The sequence below is a fragment of the Panthera onca genome, chromosome B2 (genome assembly GCF_046562875.1).
Source record: "Panthera onca isolate mPanOnc1 chromosome B2, mPanOnc1 haplotype 2, whole genome shotgun sequence".
In the NCBI taxonomy this organism is placed as follows: Eukaryota; Metazoa; Chordata; class Mammalia; order Carnivora; family Felidae; genus Panthera; species Panthera onca.
This window is the reverse complement of record NC_138343.1, coordinates 104,263,027-104,281,995: the sequence shown is the minus strand read 5'-3', so window position 1 is coordinate 104,281,995 and position 18,969 is coordinate 104,263,027. Positions and strand designations below refer to the sequence as shown.

Below are 18,969 nucleotides of genomic sequence, written 5' to 3'. Positions count from 1 at the left end.
ACTGGAGAAAAGAGAAACAAATTGCTATTCATCTCAGTTTAAAAATAAAAAGATTTTTGTTTCTGCCCACTATGGGGTAACAGTGAAGAGATCTATCTTCCTGTCTAAAAAATACATCTGCAGACGCGGTAAAACGTCATGTTTTCAGACAACAGTGTAGTGCTGTGATCGCTACCAGTACCCCAGCTTACATGCTGCAGGCAGTTTCCAGATGCCTGGAGTGCCCTCACTGCCTTCAGTCTCTGAGTCCGAAATACATTTATGCACATAAGTCAAATTACTGCTTCACCCTCCTAAATCCATACAAGTAAAATTAAAGGCAACAAGCTGGGACCGCAAGCAGAGGCGGAGCAAGCAGCCAGTTCTCGCGTTCTGGCGAGATCCTCGGCCCTGACGTCACCCTTGCAGAGGCTCTCGCGGGACTTCAGGGTGGGTGGCGCGAGCCGCTGGCTTAGGAGGGGGCGTTGTCTGTGAGCAAAACAGCCGTTAATCTGTTGTTGGTCAGGCTGCTGCTAACATGAGCGGCCAGGATGGAGCTGAGACGTCCCCTCTTCCGCAAACCCGCAGTCTCACGACTCTCGGCCGTACCCCAGGAGACCCCGACCCGCACCAGTGTCTGAAGCTCCGTGAGGCAACCGAGGCGTCACAGGTGATGGCGGAGCCGGGTGAGGGAAGCTTGGAGACTGTCGCGCTCCCACCGCCTCAGCTTCCAGAGGAAGCCTTCCACGCCTCCGCGGGCTGTGGCCAAACTCCCCAGATCCGAGGCGGTGGGGATCGAGGTTTCGTAGAGACCGAAGCCGGTCGGGCTGAGGCCCCGCCTCTAACGGAAGGCCTGGAAGCTGGGTCTGTGTCCGTGGCAACGGACCACAGCTTGAAAAATGGCTGTCGGAGTGGAGAGCGGGGCGGCCCAGGTGGGGAGAAGCCCCCAGGAACCTGTGTTGCAGAGAGGTCGGGGTCTGAGGTGTTGGAAGAGGTGAAGGCCAGTGAAGTGGAGACAGAAAAGTGCACCGTTTTCTCGGTAGCAGTGGATGAAGCGGTGGAGAAGAAGGGAGTGAAGGAAGAGGACACGGTGGAGAAGGAAGGAGTGAAGGAGGAGGAGGTGGTGGAGCAGAAGATGGAGATAGAGAAGCAAGTAGGGGAAGAAATAGAAATGATGGAGGAAAATAGAGTGGTAGAGGAGGTGAAGGAGGAAGCGGGGCTCCGACCCTTGAATATGGATCTTCGCATGAACCCCCTGGAAGCCATCCAGCTGGAACTGGACACTGTGAATGCTCAGGCTGACAGAGCCTTTCAACAACTGGAGCAGAAATTTGGGCGCATGCGTCGTCACTACCTGGAGAGGAGGAACTACATCATTCAGAATATCCCGGGCTTCTGGGTGACTGCCTTTCGGAACCACCCCCAGTTGTCCCCCATGATTAGGGGTCAAGATGCCGAGATGTTAAGATACATAACCAATTTGGAGGTGAAGGAGCTCAGACACCCCAGAACTGGCTGCAAGTTCAAGTTCTTCTTTCGAAGAAACCCCTACTTCAGAAACAAGCTTATTGTCAAAGAATATGAGGTCAGAGCCTCTGGCCGAGTGGTGTCTCTTTCCACTCCAATCATATGGCGCCGGGGCCATGAACCCCAGTCCTTCATTCGCAGGAACCAAGATGTCGTCTGCAATTTCTTCACCTGGTTTTCAGACCATAGCCTTCCAGAGTCTGACAAGATTGCTGAAATTATCAAAGAGGACTTGTGGCCCAATCCACTGCAGTATTACCTGTTGCGTGAAGGAGTCCGTAGAGCCAGACGTCGCCCAATAAGAGAGCCTGTAGAGATCCCCAGGCCCTTTGGATTCCAGTCTGGTTAATCTCTGCCTTTGGAATTACTGCACAAGGTCCCTACTACCCCTTGCTGGACTTGTGCTTGGACAACAAGAAATGGGTATGCCTTCTACCTTCTTTTTTTTTTTCTTTTTTCCCCCTGACATTTTTACAACCTCTTCCTCTGGACAGTTTTCTCAACCTCGAGATTGAGACTTTCAAGACCTTGCTCCTCCATTTCCACATGGCCTTCATGCTATTCTGCATTACTGTCACATGCTGCATGGTCATGATTCACATCACTCCTAAGCCAAGCAAATGATGCTGTAAATTGCACTGCCTTTATCTGCACTGCATGGACCCTGTTTGTTCCTAGGGCTTTTTGACTCTTTCCACCTGGAATTCTAACTTTGCCTAGGAGCCCATTCTACCCATTTTGCTCTGCAGTATAGGCAGACAATCGTGGGGCATTAATGATATCAAGAGAGCAGCAGTGGGCCAGTTGGTCCGATTTATGTGACTCTGTGGCTCTTCTTGTACCTCTAGTCACCTACTGCTTACTACTGGCTATGCCCACCCACCTTGGGCTACTACCTACTGGATGAATACCTTGCAGATCACTGTCAGCCCCACTGTGGTCTCGTTTCTTTTAAACAAGAATCCCTAGAGCTGGTGATGGACCCAGATTTCCTGCCAGCACACAAGACCCTTCCATTCCTTTCCCAAAAGACATCCTTGATTCCTCACCCCCTCTCTCCTCTCCCTTCATGATCCAGAACCCGACTGTCAGGCAAGTAGTTAAGGTGACAAGTTAAGACTTTATTCTTATGGCAAGAGTAAGGATGGTGTCCATTCCAAGTACCAGGCTTTCTCAGCCTCAACTAGTAAATTCACACAAAACCTAGGTATACCTCTTTGTGCCTCTTCTCCTTGCCCTGAACATGGTTAAGTGCCAGGGTGGTAGTACACTTTCTCCCTGTCTGCCTCTTGTCTCTTAAAGAAAAAAAAAAATGATAGCTCAAAAGTAGGCCTTCTGGTTTAATTTAGCTTTAGCTCTTCATGATTTCCAGGGACAGGTTGTCCTGTAAAAGACTGCTAGAGCTCTTATTTCCCTCTGCATTCTTCCCCATCCTCCACTCCCTTCAGCGACACCTAGAGGGTTTAAAAGGAGATGGATCTAGATGAAATGAAGTGATATCTAGTTCATAGTCATGGAAGAACTAGAGCTTTTGATGGGTGCTCTAAGCGGGGGAAACAGCAGACGACCACAGGTGAAAATGAGCAAGATAAAAATTGGGCCTAAGATTAAGACTGGCTTGGCAGAGCCTTCAAGGAAAAGGTTCTTTTTCTATCAGTGGTAATGGGAGGAGGAATACTTTTTCTCAGGATTTCCTTGGGAGAATTGAGTGTTAAATGTGTTGCTTAGAGAAGAATACTTTAAAGAAACAAAGCAACTTTGGTGCTTTCTGTTCTTTTCATTTTGTTGTTTCATTTTCTGTTGTTTTCGTTTACGTGGAAGATTAGTACTATGGTTTTTTTTTCACTAGTGTTTAGTAAAATAACATTTTCTGTTTCTGCTTAATGGGAAAACTGAGCTGTACAGGCTTTCTTTTTGCTTTCAATTGGGAATATTTGGAAAAATAACAATTTTATTTTCCTGTAATATATAGAGACTTAACTGAATATGAGTTTCAACTTCTTGTTTCTGTTAAAAATGTATTCTTAGAAATATAATTTGAGTAACTTGGTTTTGTCAGATTCTGAAGACTGGAAATTGTTGTCTTCATGGAAAAATAACCTACAAAAAATGTTTGACTTGATTGTCTTTCTTGGTAACTTACCCTGGTAACAACTTGGTAAATGATGTGTCTCTTTTACTAAATATCATAAATACTTGTGAGATTGCTCTTTCAAACTGGAAATGTACCATTGGGATATTTGTCTTTCTGTATATGCATCGTGGTAAAATAAAAGCATGTTACTGTGCTAGATTTCTTTTTTTTCCACCCTGCCCATAAACGAGTGAAGAAATTGTTCAAAATAATAACAGATTATGGAATTATTAAAATTCTAAAAATGGATACAACAGACATTATCCCAGAAGTAAGAAACTAGGGCACACTGCTCTGTACCTTGCAAGGTTGGGAGGGTTGTTGCTGTTGTTTTGCTTTAGTTCACAATTGCAAGTGCTTACTCATGATGTCACTTTTTTCCATATAGCTTGTGCAGCACCACCACTCCCTTCACTTCCTTAAAGCTTCCGTTTCTATATCTGTCAATGATATTCTCGTGTCATTCGGGTTCTTTTTATTTGCTTGTGCATTTAATAAGCAAACAGAGTTTCTGTCATAAGTGATAAACCCTTCTCATACTTTCTCAGCTGTAAAAACTTGTTCATTCTTTTCTTCAAACCTCCCCACCTTCTATTTGTGTCAAAATTTTCAAGGCCTGATAACTCTTCTGCCTTAACAGTTCTTCTGTTCCCTTTAGAGTAGATGAAATATTTCAAGTACTTGGTGTACTTACAGGGACTTACTGTTCTAGAAAATAACACATAATTTGTTAACAGTGAATTCCACAAATATTTATCAAGGCATTCTGTCAGGCCTTCAGAAGGTAACAAAAAGAAGATAAAGTCATTCCCTTTATTGTTAAAAATTGGGGGAAGGGGAGCCTAGGTGGCTCAGTTAGTTAAGCATCTGACTTTGGCTCAGGTCATGATCTTATGGTTCATGAGTTCAAGCCCTGCTTTGGGCTCTGTGCTGACAGCTCAGGGCCCGGAGCCTGCTTTGGATTCTGTGTCTCCCTCTTTCTCTGCTCTTCCCCCCGCTCATGCTCTGTCCCTCTCCTTCAAAAATAAATAAACATTAAAAAAAAAAAAATAATAAAGTAGTCCCCTTGGGTTGCCTGGGTGGCTCAGATGGTTACGTGTCTGACTCTTGATTTCACCTCAGGTCTTTATCTCAGGGTTGTGAGTTCAAGCCCTGCATTATGCTCTGCTGGATGTGAAGCCTACTTAAAAAAAAAAAAAATTAATAAAGAATAAAGTAGTCCCTTAACAAAAAAGAAAAAAAAAGTAAACCCTTAACATTTACGACCTATAGCTTCATATTCTTCTAGAATAAAATGTTTTGTATTTTTGGTTTACAGATGTACATGAAGCTCAGAAAATAAAATTCAGTCATCAGCTATACCATTTTGTGTATGTTAACATAGGCTCTAAATTTTAACAATTGGCCAGGCAACAGAAAAAAAAATCTGAATATAGCATTGTACCAAGTCAATTCAATGCTCACCACTTGAAGCATATTTTATTTTTGAAAATTAGTGTAGCCTTGCAGTACAATCTTGCAGCAATTATTATTTTGTATTGGCTATTACATTAAGGGCTATATGGGATAGTAAAGTGAAGGTTGTCCTTGCAATTGAGGAACTTAAGTCTCATTGAGGAGGGAGTATCTTTTCTTGAATGTTTCCTCTTCAGCAAATTCACATACTCAAACCAGTCATGTGCACAAGAAAACTCAGGATTAACGTGGCAAAGAGAAGGTGTCAGAGATGATCAGGATTGTCCCTTCAGGACCAACTTTCCCTCCCTCAGTGTTAAATATATAATTGAAGTCCTAGACTATGGATGTGACAGATAACAATATTTATGCATTCACTATATATATGGGAGCTATTTCATTTGTGAGCAGTACTTTCTCCATGTTTGCTTGAAGTGCTTTGTTTTAGCTCTGAAGGGCCACTTTAATCCATTTCCTCTGACCTCAGGGGTTCTCAAGACTTACAGAAGAGTTTCTGTCAGGCCACATTAGGAAAAAATGTCTACTTTTTGGCTTCACTTTTTCAGGATTTATAGTTAATGTCATTTTTTTGAGACCAGGTCAGGAAGAGATTTCTTCTTCTATTAAAATAAAATTCTATTAAAATAAAAAGGGCCACTTAGGTAGGCTGCTAATTTTTTTTATAAATCCACAGATGTCTTACTAGTGGCCAAAATAAATACCTTCTCTGAGTCTTGGTTTCCTTGTCCATCATGCAGGGATGATAATACCTATATTATAAGCTAGTATTCTCCCAGGATGTATTTGGAGAATGTCAATATAAGGTTGTAGAGAGGATAACAGCATACATTTGGGAGTTTACTATTTGCCAGGCACTGTGCTAAAAGATTCCAAGCATTAACATAGTTAATACAGGTTAGAGTGTGAAAATGCCAAGCACAATGCCTGGCATATAATATGTGGTAAATATTAATTTCCATTTACCTTCCTCTCCATTTTAACTTCGCATTTAATTTACATCCAGACAACTATCTAGCCTAATATTTCTCAAAGTTGACTGTCCATTATAAATGGCTGGGGAGCTTGGTAAAAAATTCCAGGCTCTACCCCCAAACCAGTTAAATTAGACACTAAGGTACAGACATATTTGAGAATCATGGATAACCTTTCCTTGGACTCAAGGGAGGGAATACCCACTCCCTTCCCAGTTTTGTTAAATTTATTCAGAAATATATTGCCTTATAACATTCAGGTATTATAAAGGACTGGGCATATAGTAGGGTCTCAGCACCTCTGCTCCATATTTTGACCCCTGGAGTCTTGCAGGATGTAATTAGCCTGATTCCACAAATGAATTAAGTACTTGAAGGTCATCATCCTATCCCTCCCCTCAACACCCTCCCCTCCCTCCCCCACCAACCTGGCTATATATATATATTCCTTCAATGTTCCTTATCCATTGTGAATGCAAATAAACAAGATTCATTATGCTTATATTTTCCCTAAAGTCAGGTGCTCCAAACTGAACAATGTAACATCCAAATAACAGAATAGAAAGAACAGAATGGGATTTTTTTTTTTTTTTTTTTTTTTTTTTTTTTTTAAGAGAGCACATGAGCAGGGGAAAGGGACAGAGAGAGAAAGAATCTCAAGCAGGATCCATGCTCCGTGAGGAGCCTGATGCAGGGCTTGATCTCATGACCATGAGATCATGACCTGAGTGGAAATCAAGAGTCAGATGCTCAACCGACTGAGCCACCCAGGTGCCCTGAATAGGATTATTACTGCTTATATTCTGCATAGTATATTTCTTTGAATGGATCTTAAGAGAACATTAGCTTTTGGGGCAGCAATATTACCCTTTCACTCCTAATAAGATTAAAATTTACCAAACCCTTAAATTTTAAAGCATTCCTGTGCTGCTGAATTAGGTTTTTTCATGTTACACTTTATTTTTTATTTTATTTTTTTTTAAGTTTATTTATTTTGAGAATGAGAGAAAGCGCAAGCAGGGGAAGGGCAGAGAAAGAGGAAAGAACAAGAATCCCAAGCTCCATGCTATCAGCACAGAGCCTGACGCACCAAACCCATGAACCACGAGAACATGACCTGAGCTGAATTCGGACGCCTAACTGACTGAGCCACCCAGGCACCCCATTCATGTTACGCTTTATTGAAGTTTGTTTCCAACAGTTTACATGTATCTATATTAATTTTTATTCTATTAAATTAGTCTAATTCTTTTAACCTATTTGCATTTGGAGGATCATTAATTATTTCTAATGAGTAATTTTACCCCCTAATTTCATGTCATTTACAAATCTGGTCTGTAGCCAGGTCACTGTTGAAGTTCTCCCAGAAAGCTTCCTTTCAGAGTGACGCAGTATCTTTAGGATCTTTGTACAAACTATGGATCTACCTACTCCCTTCTCCCCCCACCCCCCCCCCCCCCCCCACCGCCCACCACACATACATTTTAACTTTCTCCTAGGGCATCAGCAAGCACACTTGGTACCTTTTCAGAAATCAGGTAATTAATTAGCCCCCTCCATGCTTAGGGATGAGAAAGTGTGCCATTCCTCCCAGATGCAGTCCTAATAACTGATACACTTTGTCTTTCAAATTCCCCTGTCAAAAAAGGAAACAACTTCTTAGTAATCTTTTTACTTTCACTCTTTTTTTTTTTAATGGCAGTATTACTATTTTGATATTACTGTTTCAACTGTGGGTTTGAAACTTTTCAAATCAAAAAGTTGGAGAAATATTTAAAATGTACAGCTTATTTTCATCAGTTGTCAAAAATAGAAAAAATATATTACAAAAGTACACAAATAAAAGTAAAATTGATGATCAATTTCCATCAAGGTAATAATAATACTCATATTTAAAGATTGTTTTATAATTGGAGACTATAGGAGGCAAGTAGGAAGCACATATTATTGTGAAGAGTTACCAGTGATGTTGGGTTACTTCCTACAGCTCTGGATAGACCCAATTAGAACGCTGCCCCAAAATAACCACTTAACCTAGAAACTTAAAACTTATTTTGAGATTCATGAACTCCTCTACAAAATTCTAGAAATATGAGCCTTCTTTTTCAGGGCTTGATTTCAGCACACATTTCTTGAGGTCCACTAATAGAGTAAAGGTTTGCATTGCAGAATCAGCCACGGCAACTGGATGCATGATTCCATACATGTAAGCCTTTGAATGTGTGACAGTAACTTCATTTCCAAGTCTTCATGTCTTTAAGATTCAACCTCTGATTCTAGAATTCATGGCAGTTTAGTATTGGGAAATGAGTGTGTTCTCCATTTGCTTTCTAGTCAGCATACGTATCCAGCTTGAATCCATTTGCGTTTTCTTGACCACATTAATAGTGGCTAACACTGAGTGACAGATATTTAATCTTTACCCCCTCACTGTTGTTTTTGCCTTAGGCCTCTCTCTTTGCTCATTTAAGTCACCAAAGATGTTACCTAAAAGTAGTTTTTCTTTTGTTTTTGGAATTTGTCATTGTTTTCTTTATTAAAGTATAATTTACATACAGCACAAGAATGTTCATAGCAGTTTTATAACAGCTCAAAACTAGACACAAACCAATGTCCATCACAAGTGAATGAATAAATTATGGTGTATTCATACAATGGAACATGACTCAGCAACAAGAAGGAACAAACTATTGATCATGCAACAATTTCAGAATCATTGGTCAATGAAAGATGTCAGACAAGAGAGTGCATACTATGTAATTCCATATATGTGAAGTTGGATAGCATGGAAAACTTATCTATGGTGATAGAAATCCAAAGAGTGGTTGCCTCAGGGTTAGTAATGAGAAAGAAACATGAGCCAACTGTTGGGTGATAGTAATGCTGGATTCGGCTGATGATAACACAGATGTATCTATTTGTCAAAACTTGTCAAGTTGTACAATCAAGATCCATGCATTTTAGTGTAAGTTATAACCTCATTAAATAACAGACTTAAAATTATTGTCATCAATTCAAAAAATGGAATTCTATTTGCCCATTTCTGCTATTTTTACTTTTCTTCAGTGCTTAAATACAAGTTGTTGACTCTACTTGTATGACCTTGTTTGCAAGTTCTTATTGCTGTATAATTTCATTTCTAATCCCAATTTTAGGATTACTTTTTTTTTTTTTTTTTTGGTTACTTTACACCTTCAATTCTGGGCAAAAGTTGATCTCTCTAGAGATTTCCTTAACATACAAACTAAGAGGCTGTCATCCTCTAGTCACTGAAGAAGTTGAATCTGCTCATATTGACCTGTAAGTAGTACTCATATACTTATTCAATAATAATCTCCGTTTTTCCCTTTTCATTTCTGCAAATTTAGATGTCTACAAGATGATTCTCTGACCTTCTTTACTTGGACCCTTCTCTCTGACTCCAGCTTCAACTTACCAGTCTCTATTACCCTAACACAGCAGATTGTGAAGGGTGGCCCCCAGAAAAGCAGCGTGAGACTCACCTGAATCTTGTTAGAAATGCAAATGCAAGAACCCCACTCCTTCTCTATAGACTCAAACTCTGGAAGTAGAGTCTAGCAACTGTAGTTTAACTAGCAATCCAGGTAATTCTGATGCATACTAATGTTTGGGAATCATTGCCCTAAACCCCATTGCTGTTCTTGCTTTATCTCTTAGTTTCCTGAATTCAGTTCTCATTATAAAAACAAAACAAGGGGCGCCTGGGTGGTTCAGTTGGTTCCACGACTGACTCTGGCTCAGGTCATGGTCTCGCGGTTTGAGTTTGAGCCCCGTGTTGGACTCTGTGCTGCCAATTCAGAGCCTGAAGCCTGCTTCAAATTCTGTCTCTCCTTCTCTCTCTGCCCTCTCCCTCTCACACACTCTCTCTCGCTTTCAAAAAATAAACAAATATTAAAAAAGTTTAAAAACAAAACAAGATATTTACCTATATTCTTTTTTTTTTAATTTTTTTTTAACGTTTATTTATTTTTGAGACAGAGAGAGACAGAGCATGAATGGGGGAGGGTCAGACAGAGAGGGAGACACAGAATCCGAAATAGGCTCCAGGCTCTGAGCTGTCAGCACAGAGCCCGACGCGGGGCTCGAACTCACGGACCGCGAGATCATGACCTCAGCCGAAGTCGGACGCTTAACCGACTGAGCCACCCAGGCACCCCAATATTTACCTATATTCTTAATGACATTTGAGTTCTCTACCCCACGGAGTCACAATTTGAGCCTCAGGTATCTAATTCTGCTCCAAGTACACACCTCTGTCTTCAAAGTCTTCTCAGCAAATTGTTAGAACTATCAGGAATTTCCATGTATGCTCTCATTTTACATGTGTAATCCTACAGTTTTTGTATCACTATCCCCATATGATAGGGAAATAGAAGCTTAGCAAATTGAAGTGTATTAATTTAGATATAAGTAACACAGGTTGTATTCAGTTAGGATTCCTTATTTCAAGCTAGGGCACATCTCACCATATTGCAGCAACCTGTAATTTTAGCATAAAGACATTTAAATCCTAATTAAGTATAAATAGGTTAGCTTTAATATTCCCAATCTATTCATGAATGGCTTTCAAAAGGGATGTATTTATTTACCTTTATATATCTGTTCATTTATCTTTATATATGTTAAATAATATAGGTTTTCTAAGCTCCATCAGATTATAACTGTTTCCTATATTTAAAAATGCAATTCTTGATACTTACTGTCTGAATTAAACTGCTTGGTTTTACTTTCCTTCAGAAGAACAGAGTTAGCCAAAGTAGTTCAAATGTTTTAATATCTTTCCGGAATTTGCTGAGATGCAGACAGAACTGTCATTATCACTATAAAATGCAAAGAATGTGTATTTATTGAGGTTTGAGTCAATTGGGTGATTACTTATAACAGCACTTCATACTTAATTGTTATCCTCTTAACCAAGCTCTAACTTCTCTTAGCACAATAAGGAGTTGTGTTGAGATGAGTCTAGTACATGGTAGTCTAGGTGCTGTTGTAATCAATCATTTTAAGTAATGGTCAAGCTTCTTCAAGTTTACTCTGAGGTCAATTTTGATGAATCCTCTCCAATTAGCTATTAAAAGCATAGATTTCATGTAACTAATTTTTAAAAATTATTTTATAAAGTCTTTAAAATAATATTATGTGAAAAAAAATGTGGTGAAGCATTTTATTTTAGTGCCAGCAAAACATTTTTTTCCTATGAACTGGAAATACCATATATCTAAAATCATTTAGAAGTAACTGGAACAAAGGCACCTGGCTGGCTGAGTCAGAAGAGCATGTGATTCTTGATCTCAGGGTTGTGAGTTCGAGCCCCACAGTGGGTGTACAGATTACTCAAAAATAAAATCTTTTAAAAAAAGTAACTGGAACATAGTGGTCAAGTATTATTACTATGTCCCAGTGTTTTGTATCTTTTTCATGTTATTCAAATTGTATCCTACATGGTCCAATTCAACTCTCCTTTCTTTCACTTACTGCTCCATTATTTATGGATGTCTTTCATCTTTGAACTTCTATACACTTACAGTTTTATAACAGAATTTGACATTGATTTTATGTTGTCTGCACTACAGTCTATTTCATGTAGGTAAATCTTAGCATAAAAATAATAAAAATTATCAAGTCAGCTTTTATTTACTGAAAGCCATTGGGATGAACACTTTGCAAATATTTCATCTTCCTAACAGTTCTGTAACTTAAGTTTTATTATATTCATTCCATATTTGAGGAGCTTATGGCTCAGAGAAGTCAAGTGACCTGCTCAAACTGAACTGCCTGTATGTGGCACAACTGAGACATGAAGCCAGAACTGTCCGATTCCAATGTATGCTCTTTACCCAGTATACTACAGAAATATAGTTTCCCAGTTCTCTACAGAAATAGGGTCAATAGGAAGAGATTTATATGAGGAAATGGCTCATGTGATTAGGGAGGTCTACTGAGCAGTGTCACAATCTGCCACATGCAAGCTGGAAACCCAGGAAAGCTGAGTGATGTAGTATAATTCCAGTCTGAGTCCTAAGGCCTAAGAACCAAGTGAGCTGATGGTGTAAAGACCAGTCAAAGGCAGTAGAAGACTCATGTCCTAGCTCAAGTACTCAGGGAGGAAGCAAAAGAGGCAAATTCCTCCTTTTCTCTACCTTTTTGTTCTATCTAGGCCCTCAACGGACTGGATGATGCCCACCCATGTTGGGAAGGGCAATCTACTTTCTTGAGTCCACCAATTCGAATGCTAATTCCACAAACACCCTCACAGACACATTCAGAAATAATACTTAGTCTGGGCACCCCCTGGCCCAGTCAAATCGACACATAAAATTACCTATCACACTCAGCATACAAAGGTGTGAGGTCATTCAGCTCACAGACTTTGTCTCTGATTTCTCTAATGATTGAGGAAAGCAACACTATATAATCTTGTTTTTTGGCTAAATATTATCATGGGAGGCATCATAACTAAATGAGCTTGTCTGAGAAAATTTTAATTTTGTAACAGTGATAGCTTAAGTATAATAAAGATTATGATTCAATTTTAATAGTATACACAGCATAAAACATATGTTGAAAATTCATGCCACAGTTGTTTTATGAATGTATGGTATATAAGATTATCATAAATATTCTCTTCAGAGCAGTTTAATTTTTTTTTTTTCCAGAACAGTTTTAACTTTAACCTAAAAGGCTGACAAACTAGTCGGATTATCATTTTAAAGACTACTTTCTCCCTCTAGTGACCAGGAATGAGAATACCATGTCATATTCACAGGCATTTAAAAAACTGATTATCAATGTATATGTGTACTTCCCCCTATGGTGTCTGGGAAATTTGCCAGCTATTTTGATTATTACAATGGATGTAGGTGCAATTGGTATTCATTAGGGACAATAGGGATGCTAGATCCTGCAGTGTGGAGAACAGTGCCCCATATAAAGTAATTATCCAGTGTTAAACATATAGATTAAAAATATATTAATTATTATTTAAGCCTAGAGCCTAGCACCATTTTACATATGAAGACATTTTGCACTGTTTTATTTTTATTTATTTATTGTTATTTTTTAAGTAAACTCAATCCCCAACATGGGGCTTGAACTCAAGACCCTGAGATCAAGAGTTGCATATTCTACCAGCTGAGCCAGCCAGGCACACCCCTCACCTCCCTGCACTGTGTTAAACACTGCATTTTTTGAAAGCAACTTATTTCATCTACTCTTAAACACTGCTTGTAAGATACATCGTTATCTAAGAATGAAAACAATTGCCATTTAAACTCTGACACAAAGCTTTCTAATGCTTATAATTTTTATTTTATCCACAATCAACAGAGTGAAAAGGCAACCTATAGAATGGGAGAAAATATTTGCAAACTATATATCTGAAAAGGTTAATCTCCAAAATATATAAGGAACTAGTGATTCTATAGGGATAGCCACCTAACTACTTCATCATGTCATTTAGTACAGGCATGCCCAACCATTTATAAATTAAAATAGATATTTTAAGAATTATTTCCCTTTTGTTTTTCCTTGATATTACAACCAAGATGTTATATTAATTTTAAAAAAAATTGGGGTTCCTGGCTGGCCCAGTCAGAAGAGTATGTGACTGACTGTTGATCTAGGGGGTGATGAGTTTGAGTCCCACGTTGGGTGTAGAGATGACTTAAACTAAAAAAATAAATTTAAATGATGGTACACTATTTGTGAATTTCAAGAAAGAAAAAAGGAGTTATAAAATATTCATTATAAGGAATGTTTTTCTTCTAATTTTTTTTAAAGTTTATTCACTTTTGAGAGATAGAGACAGGGTGTGAGTGGTGGAGGGGCAAAGAGGGAGACACAGAATCCGAAGCAGGCTCCAGGCTCTGAGCTGTCAGCATAGAGCCTGATGCGGGGCTCAAACTCATGAACCATGAGATCATGAGCTGAGCCAAAGTTGGATGCTCAACCAACTGAGCCACCCAGGCACCCCAGAATGTTTTCTATTCTTCTAGAAAGTTTCCTACAAGCTCAATTTGATTGCCCCTGTCTCAATAATTCTGCTGTTCCCATGGCTGGGTTCATGGGTCCCATACCTGGTGTAATGCTCTGCTGTGCCATCTTCAAAGTCTCAATAAATTTTGAACAAGGAGCCCCACATTTGTACTTTGCACCAGGCTTGCATATGACATAGTGGTCTTGACCGCAACCAACAGAAATAATCATCTCTGGCTTTGAAGTAACACATCTTTACATTTTCAAAGTGCTTTCACATCTGTTATCTTTTTTGATCTTCACAATTAAGCAGTTAGAAAAGGAGAGAAAGTGGTAGAGAAGATACACCTTGAAGTCAGAATAGGCTTCAGCACAAATCTAGACTCTGCAGTAATCTTAAACTAGTGATATAATTTCTCTCATCTTCCCCTTCCTTTTCTGTAAAACAGCAGTACCACCTGTCATATGAAAGTTGATGTGATAATTATGTAAAATAACATAAAGCACATGGTAGACACTGAATAAGTTTTTCTCCTTTTAGCTCTTCTCTGTCCCCCAACTCCCAATTTGCAAAATACAAAAATTGAAACTAAGACGTTTAAATGATCTGTTAAACGTGTTAATCTGGGTCCTCTGAAAAGCAGAGGTCAAGCTGGGATTAAATGTGCAAAGATATTACCAGGGGAAATGACTGTGAGTGAAATGGGGAGGGGCCCAGAAAAAAGATGGAAGAAACTTTTGACCAGGAAGCAAGTCTGACTGAATGAAAAGAAGAGCAAGAGAAAGTTGGGTGAAGTGGCCTAGACTCCTGTGCCATCCAGGGAAGATTCACGAGGCCATTGAGGAGTCCTTGAGTCAGCCCGGGTCAGTGGTCAGCTGAGTCCCGCAGTTTTTAGGAATGGTTTTACCTTATGTATTCTAGCCACACTCAGTCTTGGCTGGAGCAGCTCACAGGAGGTATGGCCTGAATGCAAGCAAAGCAGGCTACAGATTTCAGGGTACAGCATTCAGGCCCTTGGACGTTATTCTTCCTGTATTTGGAGGGCTGTAAGGTGCATCTTCATGGCCACCACATTAATCTCCACACTGAGATGGTGCCAAAGCCAGAGGCAATTTGCCAATTAATATATGTCTTACCACGAGTGGGTTAACTTTCTGTGATTCCTGTGTCCTTGTTTATGAAGTTAAATGTATTAAAATGCCTAATGCAACCTTGACTCTTACCTGCAAGAAATTCAATTAGCTCGGCATCTTCTTTGAATGTGAAGTTAGTTGTTCTTCAGCCATTGTTTTCCCAAAAAGTAGGACGGCTTTCTGTTGGAATTGGCAAGTCTACCTGGCTCTGGACACATGGAGTCTGTCTGCTAAAGATGCCTTCGTCCTGTCTGAGGAAGAGAAACATATCCATAGAATGCCTCTGTTGCTGCTCAACTCAACTCTGGGCTTTGGAGCCCAGGAGAGGTGACCCATTCAGTCAGAGAGCCATAACTCCTTCCATACATTAAGGGTCATTTAGGGGAAATTGTTTGAAAATCAAGTATCTTTTGGCTGTAATGGTCCATGAAATAATTATTTTTTTATTTTTAATTTTTCCATGAAATAAGTTTTAAAGACAAGAAGGAAAAAACACATGGAGATGGGGGTGAGGGTGGAGGAAAGAAAGCAACTTATAAGGAAGGTTCACCTATGTAGAGTGTTGACCCACTACTCTGAGAAGTGAATAAAGATGGGTTGGGTGATCTTATTATTCCCATTTTTTTTAAAGTAGGCTCTACAACCAACGTGAGGCTTGAGCTCACTACCCCGAGACCAAGAGTTACGTGCTCCTCTGGCTGAGCCAGCCAGGTGCCCCTTATTCTTCCCATTTTCGAAATGTGGAAATGAGATTTTAAAAAGTCAAACCACTTGCCCAAATTTCCATTGCTCGTTAAGGCAGAGCTGGAACTCCAGCCCATATCTTTTGCCCTCCTCTAGTAAGACTAGGTCTACACAATACCAATAAAAAAAACAAATGAACAAAGGGAATGTTACATTTGATGGATGGAGAACTGCTGACGTAGGGCACTGAATCGTGAATTCCTGTTTCTCCTTTTATTTTTATTTTTTATTTTTTTTTATAATTTTTTTTTAACGTTTATTTATTTTTGAGACAGGGAGAGACAGCATGAACGGGGGAGGGTCAAAGAGAGAGGGAGACACAGAATCTGCAACAGGCTCTGAGCTGTCAGCACAGAGCCTGATGTGGGGCTCGAACTCACGGACCGTGAGATCATGACCTGAGCCGAAGTCGGATGCTTAACCGACTGAGCCACCCAGGGGCCCCCCTGTTTCTCCTTTTAGTAACTGGGTGCTTCCCCAACAATTGTTAGTATTTTTCTGGATGGGCAGAGGGGAATAGGAAGATAAGATTTAACATTAAATTGAGATGGTCATATGGTCTTATTTCTAAGAAAGTACCTTTGCATTTTATACATTGTGTAGAACTGCAGGACGATATAATGAATGAGTGCACAGTTCTTGAGTCAGATTACCTGGTTTCAGCTTGTGGCTCTATATTGCTGCTGTATGACCTTGGATAAGCAACTCAGTTTCTCTTTGCTTGAGTTCCTTCTGAGGTAATGTAAAATGGAGGTCATAATATTATTACTCACAGGGTTGTTCTGAGGATTAAAAGAGATAGCACATTTAGAAGACACTAAATAAATGTAGGCCAAAATGAATATAGAACCAGAAACCATGTCGCTCTGAAAAAAGAAAAAAACTTGCTGTTCAAGAGCAATAACAGTGGATGTTTCCTAAGTTTTCCAGTGTTTACTATATACTTTAGTAAAGTCATTCCTGTTTGACTATATTAGTTTATTTTTGAACTTTTGTTAAAGTCCGTGTCCTGTGGCAAATGTACCTTCTAGTTTTTCACGACATTTTCTGCAAATGCTTTTTCATACAATCATGTTACTGATATATCTTTTTTTCTGTAGTGAGGTTTATTGCCAATTGCCATTAGGACAGTCTCTGTTGTGTACCAAAAAATCCTATATTCTAATATGCAAATCAAATGATTCCTATTTATAATACATATATCTACTCAACTCAAAATGAAATGCTAGCAGAGTCATATTATTCACTTTGGTAAAACCCTTTAAAATTTACATTTAAATCAAATCATCAGAGGGGCGCCTGGGTGGCTCAGTCGGTTAAGCATCCGACTTCAGCTCAGGTCACGATCTCACGCTCAGTGAGTTCGAGCCCCACGTCGGGCTCTGGGCTGATGGCTCAGAGCCTGGAGCCTGCTTCCGATTCTGTGTCTCCCTCTCTCTCTGCTCCTCCCCCGTTCATGCTCTGTCTCTCTCTGTCTCAAAAATAAAAAAAACGTTAAAAAAAAAATTAAATAAATAAAAAATAAAAATAAAAAAAATAAATCAAATCATCACATTTCATTAAAATGTTCAATGAAATAGTCACTGTAGATGCCAAGGATGAAGCCACTATACAGCCATCCTTGTCCAGCTGGGATGAGGAGACTGATCTGCATAAAGCAACCAAGAGAGTCAAAGACAGAAGGTAAGTACTAAATTGGGTGGCAAAGGTCACAGAGCTATAGGACTGTCAGAATGATAAGGGAAGGTTATGCGTAGGAGATAGGAGGAGGCAATTTGCCAATTAATATATGTCTTACCACGAGTGAGTTAACTTTCTGTGATTCCTCTGTCCTTGTTTATGAAATTAAATGCATTAAAATGCCTAATGCAATCTTCCCGAGATAGGCTTGAATGGAGTTTCAAGAATGGGCAGGCTATTATTAGTGGAAAATGATCGCAATGACAAGAACAATCAAAGCTATGGACAGGGACGTTTCAAGTAGTGGAGGTAAAAATCTTTCTAAAAATTTGGTATATACAACAAGAGAAAAAAGTTCACAGGTAGTAGCCTCAGGTAATTTTATAATTTTCTGTTGCAAATAGCAAATTCTTTCTTCTATGGCAAAGGAACTTTCATTCAGCATTTGCTCTTCTCTGCTTCTTGGCTCAGGTTATAATCCTAGAGAATTAATCCTCCCACAGTACAAAGACTCTTTAAGAAAGGAAACAAGGCAGAATAGTGTCAAAGAGTGACTCAAAGTCACAAAGTCACTTAATGATAGCACATTGCTTACTAATTGATTTCACCCCACAGAGGCAAAATAGGATTTATTAAAAGAGGAAAAAAAAAGGAGAGAAAAATCATTGTAGTCTGAGAAGAGTGAATCTTGTTTGCACAATTTTTGTGGGATATCTGATTAGTTGGCAGCAGTCAATTTGGACAGTCTGTCCTTGAGTAGGCTGACTAGGGGTACAAAAATATCTTAATTGTTTACGAATTCTCTTGCAAACCTTTGTGAGCTAAACTATGAAGCTGCAGGGCAAGGTGTTTCCCTTTAATGTCAGTGTCTTTTGCATCAACACCTCATTCTTACTTGTACTGGGTCTGCACTACTTCCCTCCAGTCTCCTACCTGCTGCTGCTTGTTTCTAAATCCGTTTCCCCACATGCTTCCTTTTCACTGGATCCTCTTCTGAGTCCCAATTTCAAAGTGATCATAATCTGGGGGCTCTGTAGTGGAGTTTCTATTACAAAGAATTATAATCAGGGGCGCCTGGGTGGCTCGGTCGGTTAAGCGTCCGACTTCTGCTCAGGTCATGATCTCGTGGTCCGTGACTTCGAGCCCCGCGTCGGGCTCTGTGCTGACAGCTCAGAGCCTGGAGCCTGTTTCAGATTCTGTGTCTCCCTCTCTCTCTGCCCCTTCCCTGTTCACGCTCTGTGTCTCTCTCTCAAAAATAAATAAACGTTAAAAAAAATAAAAAAAAAGAATTATAATCATTTTTCTAATATGAATTTAAGATGTTAAACA

General features: G+C 39.6%; 1 protein-coding gene and 2 long non-coding RNA genes across 3 annotated transcripts; 1 reads left to right on the top strand and 2 right to left on the bottom strand.

Annotated features, from left to right (window-relative positions):
- The first annotated feature begins 413 nt into the window (after window positions 1-413).
- On the top strand, window positions 414-3,794 carry TSPYL1 (TSPY like 1). The gene has a single exon (XM_060616451.3). It carries the CDS (start codon window positions 518-520, stop codon window positions 1,853-1,855), a length of 1,338 nt encoding a protein of 445 aa, XP_060472434.2. The 5' UTR covers window positions 414-517; the 3' UTR covers window positions 1,856-3,794.
- A 3,204-nt stretch (window positions 3,795-6,998) lies between these two features.
- LOC132667539 (uncharacterized) lies at window positions 6,999-18,816 on the bottom strand. Its single transcript, XR_009605220.3, has 4 exons — window positions 18,574-18,816; window positions 16,614-16,742; window positions 15,307-15,467; window positions 6,999-7,723 (listed from the first exon to the last, which is right to left on the bottom strand). It is a non-coding gene; the product is annotated as an uncharacterized LOC132667539 (long non-coding RNA).
- Window positions 8,585-10,794, bottom strand: LOC132667540 (uncharacterized). The gene is made up of 2 exons (XR_009605222.3): window positions 10,275-10,794; window positions 8,585-10,033 (listed from the first exon to the last, which is right to left on the bottom strand). It is a non-coding gene; the product is annotated as an uncharacterized LOC132667540 (long non-coding RNA).
- Window positions 18,817-18,969: the final 153 nt, after the last annotated feature.